At 43.6% G+C, this 16885-nt stretch overlaps 1 protein-coding gene across 1 annotated transcript in view; it reads left to right on the top strand.

The window, feature by feature from the left end:
• Positions 1–7229: 7229 nt before the first annotated feature.
• The window catches only part of LOC311249800 (uncharacterized protein), a 52121-nt gene continuing 42465 nt past the window's right edge, over positions 7230–16885 (top strand). Inside the window, exons 1-4 of the mRNA XM_084341116.1 lie at positions 7230–8038; positions 15156–15306; positions 15405–15524; positions 16522–16748. Coding sequence (XP_084197242.1) covers positions 15176–15306; positions 15405–15524; positions 16522–16748 — 478 coding nt within the window. The 5' untranslated portion in view covers positions 7230–8038; positions 15156–15175. The remainder of the gene's footprint in view (positions 8039–15155; positions 15307–15404; positions 15525–16521; positions 16749–16885) is intronic.

Here is a 16885-nt window from a genome sequence, read left to right on the forward strand (position 1 = left end):
GTGGACGTACACATGAAACTGAACAAGAAGTATTTTTGACTCAATGTAGTGACGTCTTTCAGCCACTAGGGGGTGCAATGAACCAGCTGCTTATACAGTTAGCTCAGTTAGCCGTGGAGCTAAGTGGCCCTATTAACTGCCTGGTCCATGACCTCGGATGATGGTGGGAGTCACCGCGGTCAGCTGGGCTCACCTGCCTTCCAGTGAATGCCAGACAGAGGGTACAGTATGGAGGCGATTTACAGCGGCTCTGACCAGGACCGGAGGTGACAAAACACGGCAGGTGGGAGGTGAAGAGAAACATGGAGTCGGACATCGGCAGCGGGTGAAAACGTCGTGTAGAGCGCGAATATTTTCACATGTTGCTCTGTGAACTGAGGATTAATGTGGAGCAGACCGTGGAGACGAACCAACACTGTTCTGGTGAGTTTTATTTCATTTAATTTGAGTTTGAACGAGTTTACAAGGGAATTAAGCTCGTCTCAGTTCAGTAAGAGAGAGGAACTTGAGTTCAGACGTCTGTGGTTGTATTCTCTGTTTAATAATGACAATAGGTGGAAGTTTTTATGATATCAAATTAAAAATAAAGCTCTTTACTTCATCCAGCCTGACACAAACACGTCTGTCGTGGTTTGTGATGTCAGCAGATCGGAGCGCAGCATCACGGCACGTCTTCACAGACGGTCCGACAGGTTTATGGCGTCCCGTATCTCTCAGAGCATGCTGGGTAGGATTCGGCCCCGCGGCAGATTGCTTTTGCACACTACCTTGACTCTGCACGCTCGTCTGCATCCGTCTCTCTGCGGTTTCCTCCCTCCATCTCACGCTCGACGCGGGTTCGCCTCGCCACGTCACGCTCGCCAACGCTGCCCGCTTGTGTCATGAAGCCGAACTCATGATGTAATGCTGCCTGACTCTGTGTGTGTGTGTGTGTGTGTGTGTGTGTGTCAGAGCAGATTGAGGATGACACTTGAAGCTGCTGCTGAAAACCCGTCGGTTGTGTTACTCTCTTCCTCTTCGTGTCCCCTCCTCCTCTCCCTCCCGTTCCCAGGACGAGTCCATGCTCCACATTTTTCTCCATGAGGAGACGAACCATCAGTGAATGTTCCTCCTAACAAGTGACCAACGACACACGGTTTGTTTTCACCGTCCTGCTGACACAAATACTCACAAGATTACAAAATGTGGATTCATCCGCTGCTGGAAGTAGTCCCCGACAGACTGCACTGAGCTGCTGTTTTAGGAAATTACTGAACGTCTTCAACGACATGAAAGTATATATGTGTTTTTAAAGGTTTATTTGTCAGTTTCTCAGTTTGTTGTAGCAGCTTTTTAAAACCGACAAACCTCAGTTTGATTCAGTTACAATAATAATTCAACAGAGAAAGATCGTCACATATGAGAAGCTACAAATCTATATATGTATTTTAATTGTCGATGGAATAATCAATAGATTGTCTAATTGGCTCAGCTCCACTGATGATCTCACGCAGGAACACAGACTGTCCTGAACTGCCTCGTTGCCCTTGAGCAAGGCGCTGAACTGAGAGACAGAGAGAGAGAGTAAGTGTGTGTGTTTGTACTGACTTGTTTACTTGGTTATGTAACGCTGTCTCACACACACACACACACACACACACACACACACACACACACACACAGGGAGTGCCAGAATTCCTCAGCATATGTTAAACGGAGCTTCCCCATCTGTCCGCCTGCCAAAAACCTAACTCCACTCTCTTAAAGGAGCAGTTCACTTTAATAGACTCACACCACCATCACGTTGTCGTTGCGGTTGAATCTTGTTGTCGTTTTTTTCAGCACGACGTGTTTGACCAGAGAAACACCTCCTCTCATTGTTTCTTTCTCTTTTTCTTTTGAAGGAGATGAAACTCGTTTCCATCCACCGGTGGCGTCGTGTCTGATGGAGGGTGAACTGTGCTGAACAGCGCCCTCTGCCGGCACCAAACTGAACAACAGTTAGATGTCCGGGGCCATCGAGTCCAACTGAAGGACAGGCACAGACACAAGTTACATCCAATGAGTGTTGGCTGACGTTACCTTTAAAATTAACTTGTTACGTTACTGCGTTATCTACTGAGGGAATAATACTGTGAAGTATAGTCATAGTGGGTCCGCCACATGTAAACAAAGTAAAACAGTACACATTGTGTTTGTTTGTTCAGTTTATTCAAACAAAGAGAGTTTGTTTATTCATAAAATATAAAATCAGTAAGTGAAGTTTCTCTACAGCGTGCTCCTTTAAAACACAGAGTCGCAAATAATGATCTTTTTAAACGAAACTGAAAATGAGCTCGAATAACAGAGTGGATCAGCTGACTGCCCTGACACACACACACACACACACACACGCACACACACGCACGCACACACACGCACCACCTTGCACAGGGTCACAGTCCCTCCTGTGGGATTGTGGGTGTTTTCCCTCCCGGTGGGGCTGTACTGAGCGCGCTCAAAGAACAGAAGGCTAAACAGGAACAGATAGACCGCTGTGTGTGTGTGTGTGTGTGTGTGTGTGTGTGTGTGTCAACTGAGGTCAGCAGGGTGTGTGTGTGTGTTTATATTTGTATAAAGGTGTGTGTTCGGCTGAGAGCTGCAGTGAATATCACTAATTAAATTAAACACAAGTATTGATCTGATGATTTACTGATCCCGATCAGTCGTCGCTGATTCATTTTAAGGGCCACTTCGCCACATTTTTCAGCCTGACTCCCTCATTTCTGACACGAGGAGGACACGTAACGTAACGACAAAGTTGAAACAGTTTGTCGAATGACATCAGCAACAACTGATCAGACGTCATCGCTGGTTTTCTTTCTTTACATTTGGGGATTTTGCAGCGTTGATGCAACAAAGAACGACTTCGCTTCGGCTCTGAGAAATTCTGACGGAGGACAAAAATGTGTCGATTAATCAAGAAAACAATCTTCATATTCACCCGTAATGAAAATGAAGGCTGATTGCAGCCGCACAGACAAAATGAACATGACATTTCTGAAGGGACGTTTTAGTGTCTGGAGTTTGGGTTTGCTGCCTGCCGTCACCTTTTGATGCCAGCAGGAAACCCTCATTTTGGCGAGCGGTGCCAGAAAAGCCTGCGTGGAGCTGAGGTGGAAAAAAAAACAAATGGCGAGCAGCAGGGCTGATGGGAAGCTGTCGTCCTGCCTGTTCACCAGCTCTCTCCTTCTTTTTGTCCATGTATAATAACATGTATCCACAGGGCTGGTAGCCTACTTTAATCACGCTGCACCAAACCGTGAACATGCATTTTGTGCATGGATAGATCAAAATGTTTTTAGTGGTAATTTGAGTATACTGACCTGTAAATTCAATGTTCACAATATCTTTAAAAACACACACAGCACTATTGCCACTCTACATGTTGGCATTTTATATTTCTTTTCATATTTCACAGGTACTGTACGTTCACATCTTTGTCCATTTTATGTGGTGACGATGGTGTGGTAAAGGTCTGTTAGGTAAATAAAGCCACTTAGAAAACCTCCGAAAAGACGCTCCTTGTGCAGAACCTGCCTGAGAATATCATGTTTTTAAGTTTCCTTCAGTACCACAGTAATCCAGTGATAGTTGTCTGTACATCTGTGACTGCACTGCAAACAGGAAGTGCTAACCATTAATTCTGCTCAATTTTAACTGAGTTTTGGAGTTTGTTTTTTTTTATTTTTCGTTGTTTTTTCCATTTTAAAACAAGCGTCCAGCTGCTTCAGCTGTTAAGCAGAATTCTAAAAGAAAACTCTGTTTTACTGTGAAGCTCCAGAGATGTTTTGTGGACTACGCGACTTCACCTGACTTTATATCATCAGGAGGAGATGATGACTGGATTTTATATTTTTGGGTGACCCTGTCCTTTAAAATACCTGCTTTTGTCACCACGATCATGTCCTGACGTCTCGTTAAAAAGTACATTAGAAACAGTGAAATGAACTACTGAGAGGCAGCTGTCAGCTGGGTTCCTTTTATTTGACCTTTAATCCAGTTTGAAGGCGTTTTAACTGATTTCTAACCTGGTGGAGCTGATTTGTCTCGTGTTAGCAAACAGCTGCCTTCTTCAGACACAGACCGACGCGATGATCCCACTGGAGCCGTGTTTGTGTCCAGCGTTCACTCTCCAGGAGGATTTTAATGAAGAATTTAGCTCATTAGCATCCAAAGTTTTAAACATCTGGAGCGACTGCTGCGTCGTCTTCGTCTCTCTCCGTCCTGTTCTGTCTCTTCTTCATCATCCTCATCGCATCTCATCTTCATCTTTGAGTGTTCATTCTGACTGTACCGCTCTCTGCTCGTTAGCATCAGAGTGACACCGATCACACACGCACACACACACACACACACACACTAAGTATATGCAGGAGAGTTGCTGACACAGCATAAAGGAGCGAGCCTGTGATGTCAGTCGTTTCTCAGTGAGCTCACTCATGAAACACACACACATGCACACACACACAGACTCACACACACACACACACACAGACTCACAGAGACCGAGTGTAAAGATTTTATTCTGCAAACTGTTTGGATGGAAGAAAATATTATAACTCCAACTTCTCCTTCACCATCCTTTGTAGGAAGTGTGTGTGTGTGTGTGTGTGTGTGTGTGTGTGTGTGTGTGTGTGTGTGTGTGTGTGTGTGTGTGTGTGTCTTCTCTGTCACCGTGGCAGCAAGGTGTTGATGAGGTCCCGTGATGGTCGAGGGGCAAAGATGAGTGTGGTCCCTGACCTCACTGTCCAGAGGGATATCACACACACACACACACACACACACACACGCACACACACACGCACACACGCACACACACACATGCACACACACACACACACACACACACACACATGCACACATGAGGAAGGAAAAGAGGAGGAAGACGGAGACGAGAGACAGAAGAGAAGAGTCAAAGAGGAGAGAGGAGGTTAGGAAACAAACAAAGGAAAGGAGATGAGAGCAGAGAACAGAGGTCGCTCTCCAGAAAGAGAAACAGCTGGTGTGCTTGATGTTTCTGTGGAGTTGTAGCGCCTCCTGCTGGACAGCAGAGGTCCTGCAGGACGAGGGGAGGAGTTCAGAGAGAAGATAATGTGGCTCCTCACTTCTTTCTCACAAACTTTTTCCCTCAGAGGACCAAAACTGAAACTTTGTGTTGGGCCACGGGGAAAAGCAGACAGCTGCTGTGTTGAACTGCTGAGATGCAGAATGGTTCTTAGATTTTAGATCCTCTGATGTGACATCGTCGTCTTTTATTTATCTCTGCGTCGGCTTTTCTCTGTGATTTTGCCTGTTTTATCGCTTTTATTCCTTTTTACTTGTAATGACTTATAATTGTCTTCAGGACATTCCTGCTTTTTCTTGTCTGTCAAAGGACTTTGTTTTTAGAGCTGCAGTAGAAATAAAGATTATTATTGTTGTTGTTGTTGTTGTTGTTGTTGTTATTGGACTCAAAGCTGATTTTCTTCCTGCTCAAAGTGTTTCTCTGCTCTCTTGCGCACATTATGAAAAATAATGAGGGATTCTGCGTTTCTAAAAAACATTTTACTTCACAAATACAAAATAATGAAACACAGCAACGTCCTAAAACTTCTTTCATTTGAGATAAAAGAGAACGAGAGTAAAACTTTACATTTACATAAAAACCAGAGTTACAAACTACACATTTGTTGAGTTGAGTAAAGAAACAACAAAACATTTGTATGAGACAAATATTTGGACCTGATTCCTCCTGAACCTGAGCGTGGACAGTAAATAAAGACATGTTTGTGTTTCATCCACAGACACAAGACAAGTGTGATGAAATCCATGTGCACTGGCCAGAGTGAGCTTCCTCTCAGTGAGCTGTACATGCAACATGAGTGTGTCTGCTGTAAGACTGTCCAACACATGGACACAGGAAGTGGGGGTGCTGAGGGGCCTGCAGCACGCCCTCAACAAGGCCTTATAAAACCATCAGCTGAGTGATGAACGTGTGCTGTGTGACTGGATCTCACTATATGCAAAGAAACACGTCCACGTGCCAAATTTACAAGAAGTCCCAAATCTTTAAGAAGTCGTCCCAGTCAGAGTTTCTTCAGACTCATCTATGATCCAAACTGAGCAGTTTTCAAAGGGAGTCTGGTGAATTTCTCTCCTCTTCATCTCCTGGCTGTTGCTGCCTGCAGCTGCTGCGGCTGCTCTGACCTGTATATACGTCCTGTATCGCTGTTACAGTCTGAGTCTGCACAAACTTCTCAAATGTGGTCAGATGTTAGAAACTATTTGCTTGAAGTTATTTTGTAGTGAGTAGAAACGTCCAGCTTCCCTGGTCACAGCTACAATAAGACACACAGCAGTGGACATGAAGGAGGTCTGATGGGAGATTTAACAGCAGATACAGAGCAGACGTGACCTCAGCTGCTAGTTTGTTGCTTTGGACAGCAGGCGGCGCTGCTGCATCAACAATGAGCTGAGACTCAAACACAACAGTGTGTTTTTCACACAGTCACACAGGGACACGAGCTGGACTCAAACCTGTGACACGGACACATGTGATAGTGGCACACTCACACATTTACACAGTGTTTAAGGGGAAACATGATTCTCCTGCATGCTTCTGTTACTTTTCAGCGCAGCCATCAGGATTATATCTAAGAAATAATATCAGACGGCACATTCACCACTTTACCTTTACATGAAGGTGATGTGACTGTTGCAGTGAACACACTTTAAATACACAGCAGGCTGCACAACTAAACACACAACAGACACACATATTTTACTCTCCACTACATTTGCTCCAGAGCTGCATTTTATTTTGCAGACTTACAATCAGATGATGAGTCAGAAAATATGATCTTTTTCCAGCATCGTGGATTCAAATGTGAAATAGTGGAGCGGTTTAACTTCCACCACCTCGACTCGACTATGTACAAAAAGTAAGACCTGATAATACCGACATCTGAGTACAGAGGTAATATTACTCTATTACTCTGGCAGCTGCAGTTTGCTGCTCACTGCTTCTGACAGACTGAGGCCAACTGTGTACTTGACTATTAACACTTTTTTGTTAAAAAAGTATTCTTTATACTTTGTTTATAAGAGTTTTACCTTTAAAGGGGAAAAAAACTACATGTTTTAATGTAATTTAATTTAGTAATTATTAGTTCCTGTTCCTGCAGGTGGCAGGAGACGCGCATGCGCAGCTCCTCTCCCCCGCTGTCTCTCGACTGTCAACAAGAAGAAAAGATGAGAGAAAACTTCAACATTTGAAGCTTCGTGCTGACAGAAAGAAACGAGGCTGGTGTGAGTGAGCTGCTGTTTTATTCTATTAAAGCTGAGTTCAGTGTGACTCGGAGGAAAACTCATTCAGGACTGTATTCGTGACTCGCTGCCGGCAGGATGAGACGGGACTTAACGGGCGGCTGCGGCCAAGATGGCGGCCAAGCGGGCTGAAATAACCGCAGTAACATTCGCCGAGTGCCAACAAACTCTGGTCGCTTCTTAGATAAACTTGTAATTTTTGTAAAATATTAACAGAATTGAAGACTCAAGCTCAAAACATATAGTTACATAGCATCGACGGAGTTAGCAACAGCTGCTGGTAGCTAGCTATTCTTGGCTTTAGCTAGCTACCGTTAGCTCATTAGCTCAGTTGGCCGTTACTGCCTGGACCGCGGATCACGAGGGGAGTCGCTGCGGGCAACGGGGCTCAGTTCAACCGGGCTCAGTTCAACCGGGCTCAACCACCTCCCAGTGAAAACCGGACCGGGACCAGACACAACCTCTGAGGCCAGTGTGAAGACAGCGGGGACGGTATGGATCCGATTAGGACTCTGACTCCGGGGACGAGAAGACACGGCAGGCGGGGACAGGAGAGACATGAAGCGGCAGAGGAGAGAGGACGAGTCGGGCATCAGTGGCGGGAGAAACGAAAACGGCGTGGAGCCTGAATATTTCCACATTTTTACTCTGTGAGCTGATGATTGATTTTCACCAAAGCAGACGTGATTGTGCAAAGACAAAGCGACACTTGGTGAGTCTGATTTCATGTCTGTGGAGTCTGAATGAGTGTTTTAACAGAGTTAACAAGGTGATGAAGCTCGTCTCAGTTCTGTCACAGAGAAACTTGAACCCAGAAGCTGGACGGGTGAATTGTTCTGTTCAGGAAAGAAGATAAGTGTCAGGATTTTTCCTTTCGTGATATTTTTTGAGTTTATTCAGTTCAGTTATCTGAGTGAAAACGTGAAGAGATGTCCTGAAACGTAGCTTCCATCTTCCAGATGAGTTTGTGATGATGTGTGTTTTTATGGAAAGAGTTGATCAGGAAAGTGACAAAGTTGTTGTGGTGTTACAAAGACGACTGCAGCAGCAACATGTCTGTGAAGAAGCTGTTCCGGGACAAAGTTCACGTTGAAGAGCTGAACGTTACCAAATACTTCTTCAGCTGATCCACAACCACAAACATTGTTCAAGGAGGTAAACTCAGCCGACTAGAGGAAGTTTGTCTGACAGTGATCTTAACTCAGTTTGCTGTGTTTGGTTTATCTATGTTACTTATGAGGGAGATGGTCATGGAGAAACTTTGATTAAAGTCCACAATGATTTCCAGTAAATGACGAGAGGAGGAGCAACACTGAGCAGGTGGTTCAGGTTCAGTGTATGAAAACAGGACAGGGACAATAAAACAATAAAAGTGAATGTGTTCAGTCAGTCAGAGTTCATTTTGAGTCGACAGCAGCAGCAGCAGGAGAAGAAGTCAGAGACAGGGTGAGTTTTATTTCTACATGAATATTGTTCTGTGGTCAAAGTCTCTGATCCGGATCAGTACTTCTGACTGTATGTGGTGTATATGTGATACTTTCCTCTTCTCAGTCTTGGTTGAGACTCTTGAACAGACTCGTTTGATTCTCATGTTCTGAGCTCACTGTCAGTGTTACTGGTTACCTCTCAGACTGACTCAAGTCCAGAAGACGACAGTGGTTTTGTTTTACTGGATTGAATTTTATATTCAATATTTTGTCCACCAATTCAGGTACAGCTGACAAAATGGTTTAATAGTTACACAGTGAATCATTATCAGCAGGTTCAGCCTTATTAAACATCTAACAGTCAAAGGTCTGTTTTATAGGCTTGGATCAAACTGCACGGGCATTAAAGATATTGTGTTGTATCAGTGTAGATAAAATACATTTGTCAAAAGGATCAGGGTTGCTGTTAAATATTTCAAGCAAAAGATTTCAAAATAATCAATCATTGTATTTGATAAACACCAATTTAAATGAGATATCACAAAACATACATTTTGGAAGCTTATGAGTAGAGTTTGAATACACCTTCTGGTGCTACTTGGACACGTCATCAGTGAAGGACCCGGGGTCATAGGGTGTTTCGGGTCTTTAATCTTCATACACCCTCGCCTGGGCAAACCAGCCGGGGGTGATCAGTCCCCAGCTTGTGTCCAAGTGGCGTGTTGCTCCTCGGATCCCCCCTAAATCAAATCAAATTCCTGATGGCTCTCTTGGATTGCAGTCCTTTCACTCCAAGGAGTTTGAGGGTTTGCAGAAGTGAATGGCCAGCGAAGCCTCGGCACCCAACCTCGACTGGCTGACAGTGGGTTTTGCAGCCATTGTACCGACACACTGTGCTGAGCTCTGCGTACTTGGCCCTCTTTCGCTCATTGGCCTCTTCAATCCGGTCTTCCCAGGAGACAGTCAGTTCTAGGATGACCACTTGCTTGGTGGACTCGGTGGATGTTAGTACCATGTCTGGGCTGAGAGAAGTGGTTGTGATGTTGTCTGGGAACTTGAGCTGTCTTCCAAGCTCGACTTGAAGCTGCCAGTCACGAGCAGTGGTGAGGAGCCCCCCTGTAGAGCTAGGCTGGTGATGTTGTGCCTTTTGCCCCGCTTTAATGAAGGTGATTGACTGTTTGGGGGCTACCTGGGTCTTGCTGTGCTGGATTGCTGTGCAGATGGAGTCCGCCAAAGCTCTTAGCACTTGGTCGTGGCGCCAGGGGTACCGCCCCTCCCCTGGTGCTTTCGAGCAACTGCTTAGGATGTGCTCCATGATGCCCCTCTTCTGACACAGCTTGCACTCAGGAGTGTCTACTAGGCCCCAGGTGTGTAGGTTGGCCGGGCTTGGGAGGATGTCATAAACTGATTGGACGAGAAACTTGCAAGATGGTTCTGCTTTCCAGAGCTCTGCCCAGGTGATCTTGTGGGAATCTGCATGCTCCCACCTGGTCCATGCTCCTTGTTTGGACATGCTGACCATCTTACTGTAGCGTTCTTCCTCCACCTCTGCTCGTATCTCGTCCTGGATCAGTTGACGCTTCTCCTTTCCACGGGCCAGGTCGTAACGTGGCTTGGGGAAGCAACCGAAACCTGCTCGTCCCATTGCCACGGAGCCCACCAGCGTTTTATGTCTCAGTTGCGCTTCAGCTTTAGTGATGGATTCTTGCGCCTGCCACTTCCTCCCAGTCTTCACGAGGATTCTTGCTGACGTGGATTTGGCGTGGGTTTGGCGTCTGCAGCGTCCCTGTACAGCAACACCTCTCTGGAGTGGGTGACTTTGAACTCCTCTGTTAGGCCACTGAAAGGGAGGTGCAGCTTGGTGGAATGGCCGTACAGGGCGATGCCGCTCAAGGACCGAGGGAGCCCCAGCCATCTCCTAAGAAATTGACTGATGGACTTCTCTAGAGCCTCTACCATTGTTTTTTTGTTTTTTGTTTTTTTTTTAAAATTATTTTTTACTTACATACACACATATGCCGACATAAACATATACATAACAAAGTACGATAAATTACAACTAAGGGAGACAAATATACTAAATAAATATACAAACAAACACACATAGAAGGCAGAAACACTACATGTTGGGGGTGATCGGAAACATCAGGGGAGAGGGAAAAAAAAGCAAAAACTAAAATACTTGGTCAACTAACTATTGCTATGCTCATCTACATCGGGCCACGCTAAACCAAATAAACCTCTCTGGAGAGCCTGAGCCCTGTCCTCTCCAATATAATGCAAAAAAGGGTTCCAAATGTTAAAAAAGAGAAATGGTTTGTCCTTCTGCCATAGGCTGATAGCTTCAAGGGGGATAAAGTCCATCACACTCCTCCTCCAGTGTACAATGGTAGGTGTAGTGTCGAGTGTCCAGTGAAGGAGGATGCATCTTCTAGCGCTAAAGAGCAGGGCCTGGAGCAGTCTCAGTGAGGAGGGTGTGAGGTTAAGTTCTGTAGATTGTACACCGGGAATGCAGAAAATTGGGTCTAAGGACAGTTTTTTCTTCAAAATATCATCGATTTCCCTGCACACGTTGTACCAAAAATCAGCAACAAAAGGACATTCAAAAATACAATGAAAATAGGTACTTTCAGCAGTTTTACATTTGTTACAGAATTTTGAAAGTAAAGGATTAAATTTATGATGTTTTACAGGGGTGATTTGAAGTCGGTGAGTAATCTTAAATTGTAATTCCCTAGCCTTATTGGTAGACAAACAACATGTGGGGCTCCTCCAGACTCTATCCCACTCTTCCTCTGATATGGAGGCACCAAAATCAGTTTCCCAGAGGGACCTTATCCGGGCAGTGTAGTCCATATTTGGAGTTGACAGAGCCCCATAGAACCTGCTGATAAGTTTCTTTGTGTCAGAGTTCTGCAATATCTTCTCAATAGTATCAAATGTAATTTGGAAAGTGACATAATGAAGCTACGTGCCTGCAAATATCTAAAAACATGATTTTGGGGAAGGCTATATTTCGCTCTGACTTGGTCGAAGGACATAATAGTACCATTTAAGATCAAATCACCTACGGTTTTAATGCCTCTAGTGGCCCAGACAGAGAAGGCCTGATCCTGTAATCCAGGGGGGAAATCAGGATTTAAATAAACAGGGGTGAGAAGAGAGAGAAAACCCTCCTGGTTTTGAGATTTCCTTATAAGTTTCCAAACTTTTAGGGAGGTCTGAAGTATAACATTCTTCTTAGTATTGAGATTAACCCATGTCTTGGAAACATATAAGATGTTGCTGAGAGGAATATGAGTTACTTGGGCCCCCTCAAGAGTAAGCCAGGTAGATTTGGGGTCATTATTAAACCAGTGACAGAAATAACAGCACAGACATGCGATTTGATAACATTTGATATCTGGTACTCCCAGACCCCCATTTTTAGAGGGCTGTTGCAACACTTTAAGTTTTAACCTGGCCCGCTTATTTTTCCAAAGAAAAGAGGACAGAGAGCTATTAAGAGCAGAAATTGACTTGCGGGTTAAAAGAATTGGAATCATTTGAAATGGGTACAGTAAGCGAGGAAGTATATTCATCTTGAAGAGATTGACTCTTCCTAAAAGAGATAAAGGCAGGACTGTCCATCGCGCTAAATCTTCCTTGATCCTACGAATCAAAGGTACAAAGTTTGCTCCATACAGACCAGCAATTGATGGTGTGATATGTATTCCTAAATAAAGAAATCCGGATGGAGACCAACGAAAAGGAGCAGAGCAAGAGGGGGACCAGGACAGATGAGGAGTCAAGGGCATTGCCTCGGATTTAGAAAAGTTAATTTTATAGCCTGATAATTGACTAAAGGAGTTAATTATCTCTACTGCCCTGGGCACAGAAATCTCAGGTTTACTAAGATACAGAAGAATATCATCACAGTACAAAGAAATGTTATGATGTATAGGGCCGATCTCTATACCTGACACTAGCGAGTCACTTCTTATAGCTTCTGCTAAAGGCTCAATTGCAAGAGCGAACAGCAGGGGTGAGGGGGGACAGCCCTGTCTACAACCACGTCTCACTGTAAAAGCAGGGGACTTCAGACCATTTGTAATGACTGATGCTTGTGGGGCAGCATAAAGAAGAAATATCCACTTAATAAAATTGTCACCTAGATCGAATTTCTTAAGGACCCCCTGTAGATATGACCACTCGATTCGATCAAAGGCCTTCTCTGCGTCAAGGGAAATGACAAGAGATTTGACCTTGGATTCTGAGCTAAGCTGTATAAGATTGAGCAATCTTCTTACATTATTGCTAGAATTGCGTCCCAATATAAAGCCGGTCTGATCCACTGAAATAATATCAGGAAGAATGCCTTCAAGTCTCCTGGCTAATATTTTGGCAAGTAATTTCCGATCTATATCCAGTAAGGCTATGGGTCTATAAGAGGCACAGTCATCAGCTGGTTTGCCTTTCTTAAGAATTAAGGAGATATTTGCATCCATCATAGTGTTTGGGAGAGACCCACATTCAAAGGAATATGATAGCATATTAAGCAAAGGGCTGATTAACAAGTCAACAAATGTTTTATAAAATTCTGAGGTTAGACCATCAGGTCCAGGGGCCTTATTGTTTGGTAAAGTGTTGATAGCCTCTTTAACTTCTTGACATGTAATGGGCCTGTTTAACAGTTCCCTTTGTGCTTCCGAGGCTTGAAGCCTCTACCATTGTTATTGGTACTTCATAGACTAACAGGGGCCACAGTATTCTTGGCAGGACTCCATGCTGGTAGATCCAGGCTTTGAATTTTCCTGGGAGACCAGATTTGTCAATTGCTGTGGTGGTCAGGTTGCTCTTAGTTTGTTGTATGGCAGCTGAGTCCTTCAGGGAGCTGTCAAAGATCTTGCCCAGGCTCGTGACCGTTTTTTTGGTAACTGATGGAATTCTGGTCTCTCCAATGAATGAATGAAAACATGTCATCTATTGCAGGACTATTCAGTGAGGTTACAGTCTATTGAGCAAAGAATAACAGAGAGAAGCTCATAAATTGATCACACCACAAATAGGGCCCTATGATTTCCGCGATCACGGAATCGCGGACGTAATCGCGGAATTGGCCGATTAAAACGGAATCTATTTTTTAACACGGAATATCGTGGAATTTGACATAATTTCACTGAAATGCTGTTTTTGTGTGGAAGAGGAACGTATGTGTGGGGAAAACTGCACGGAGGGAAGCAAATCTGTGTGGCACAACAAGCCCCCTCCACAGACTGAGCCCCTCCCCCTTCAAAACAATGTAAGCATGGCGAAGCGGCCGCCCATGGCTCTGTCTAGCTAGCAGACACATCTAAACAGCTAGTAGCTGCTGTCAGCTTGTTGTGCGTAGCAGCAAGCTACGAACGGTCGCTACTTTCAAATTAAAAGCCCCCTGCTAAGAACCCAGTTCTAAAATCCAATGGGGTGCAATGTAAAGCTCTTATTTTGAAGACAAATTTGTTGTCACTGTTCACTGCCCAACTTCGTGCTTCACGTCACGTCACATGTTTACGCCTACCCTATTGGCGGACAAGTGGCGGCTTTTGGAAAAGGAGGAATATTAGGCCTCCCTTTTAGAAAGACAAGGTGGCAGATTGCCGCCCTTACCTTGGAGCAAATGTGCTGCTTTTTCTATCTAAAAAGGGCTTCTGATAGGTGGGAAACTTGAAGAGAGAGTAGCTCACAAGGACTAACTATTCCTACAGCTTAAATAACTTATTTAAGTTACTTTTGAAGAAGTTTAAAATGTTTGGTGTTTGTTTTATGACAAGTCAACTAAAGTTTCATTACTTGCTGCTTGTTTTTGATGGACTTTAATGTACTGTACACTACAGTATTGAGGAAAGGTGTTGTTTGTCACCTTAATAAATTTAAATTAATTTCTTTTTAATTTGTGTTCATTTTAGTCATTTACATTAAAACACACTGTTTTTGGTTGTAAAATAAGAGTAAAAGGTAAAAAAAAAACGGGATTCCCAAAAATTAAAACGGAAAAAACGGAATTTGGGAAAAAATAAAACGGAATTTGAGAAAAAAAATAAAAGGGATTTTATAGGGCCCTACACAAACCTGAGCAGGTGATCCAGGTACATGAAAAACCGAGGAAGCAAACAACAACTTACAGAGAAAGTGTGCAGGCAGTTAGTTGAGTCTCTGTTTTGAGTGGACAGAGCAGGACATCATACTGAGGGACGTCCCTTTAATTAGACAGAGACATGGCCGATCTTTGTAAATGTCACTTTTGTTTAGCATCACATTGGGTGATGAGTCTGCAGGCTTCACCATCTCCATTTTACACCCTCCTCCTCTGCATCTTGTTTCACCTGTTTGTCTTCCTTGGTTCATGTTGTTCTCCTTCCATGTGCTACATATTTACCTCAGTGCTTTCTGAAGTGCAGAAGATGAGTGATTGTGTGGAGGAAGAGGAGGACGGAGCAGAGTCTCCGGTCTCCAGGTTTCTGTCTATGACGAGTGACCAGTCCAAAGAACCACCTCCAGTCTTCAGTACTGACCCTGGACCCTCAGACACACAGTAAGAAGACTGCCGTGTTTTTAATCACCAAACTGTCAGTATCAGCAATTTATGTATCTAGAACTGCATATTGACATGAAACATGTTGGTGTTTCCAGAAGTCAGTACCACAGACGGAGAGAAGAGTCTTCAGTCTCCAGCTGTCTGTCTTTGAAGAGTGACTGGTCCAAACCTTCACCTGTGAACTTCAGTAATGAACCTGGACCCTCAGACACACAGTAAGACAACTGATGCTAACTTCAGTTTATATAATTAAATCGTTACCATTATGTGACTGTAGTTGCCCAAATACAGGACAAAACTACTACTACTTTTTCTGTAAATTACATTTAAAAACTTTGTGATTTGTATTATACGTAGGGACGAGACAATTATGTGTCAACATCAGATACTCTTTTTGAATACACCGGAGTGTTGCATCATGGGGTGTAGCCTAAATATTGTTGGCTAGTGAGATACTTCAAGTTCATTCATTGTTTGTCTGTTGGAGAAATTTAGTCTTAAAAGTGTTTAGTTTGCTCAGTTAAACCTTCAGGAGTTTGATGGCTGATGCAACGTGTTTTGCTACGATGGAAGAATTACTGATGAATGAAAACGAGCAGAAGTCGTCCCAATGTCTTTACTGCAGATGATCAAATGATCTGTTAAAAAGACAAGAATTACAACTTTCACTGAATGTCAGGATGAGGAGCACCAAGTATTTTACGGATAGATAAATTAAACAAATGAGGGATTTATGTTCTGCTTTAATTACAAGTGAGGATTTCTTCTATATCTTCTATATATATGCTCCATTGATGAGGGCTGGAAGTATCTCATGGAAACTGTCCCAAAATCTTCACTCAGAGATTGTTTTTATCTTCAAAACTTTTTTATCAAACACAGTTGTTGAAAAAAGAGGAGGGTATATTGTACTAAGCGTGGCCATGTACTTTGTCCAGTATGGTTTAAGTTTTTAATAGCTGCTAATGAGGTCATGTTTTGTGGTCCTTTTTGTTTGTGCAATAAAATTTCCCAGTAAAATAAGTTTGTTTACTAAAATCAAATGATGCAAACTGCTCCACTGTGACTCAGACAAAAACAAACTGTTAGTGATTGGGAGTTCAGTCCAGATTCAGAGCTTGGAGAAGACATACTTATGTTTACAGTCTGTCCTCTCTTTTGTCAGACTGATCTGTGATTTCTAATCAGAGGGATTTTCCTTTATCTCTTCAGAAAGACAGAGGGAAGTGTTTCTGTGGAGGAGCAGCTGTCCTGCTGTGCTTTGTGTGAGGAAGTCCTGAAGGATCCAGTCTCTACCAGCTGTGGACACTGGTTCTGCAGACAGTGCATCACTTCATACTGGGACCAGTCTGCTTCATCAGGAGGCTCCACCTGTCCCCAGTGTGGAGAAAGATCCAGAACAAGACTGCAGATAGTCAGTCAGACTAACACTGTACAAAGTAAGACTGTACATCTGTCACCATATCTGAAAAAAGGAACTGTTAATTTATTGTGTTTTTATGTTGTTGTGTTATGTAAAGCATTTCATATTATCATTCATTCAAAAACTTTTTGATTTAATCAAGATTCTTGCTCT

Source organism: Pagrus pagrus, assembly GCF_965226575.1.
Source record: "Pagrus pagrus genome assembly, chromosome: 20".
Lineage (NCBI taxonomy): Eukaryota > Metazoa > Chordata > Actinopteri > Spariformes > Sparidae > Pagrus > Pagrus pagrus.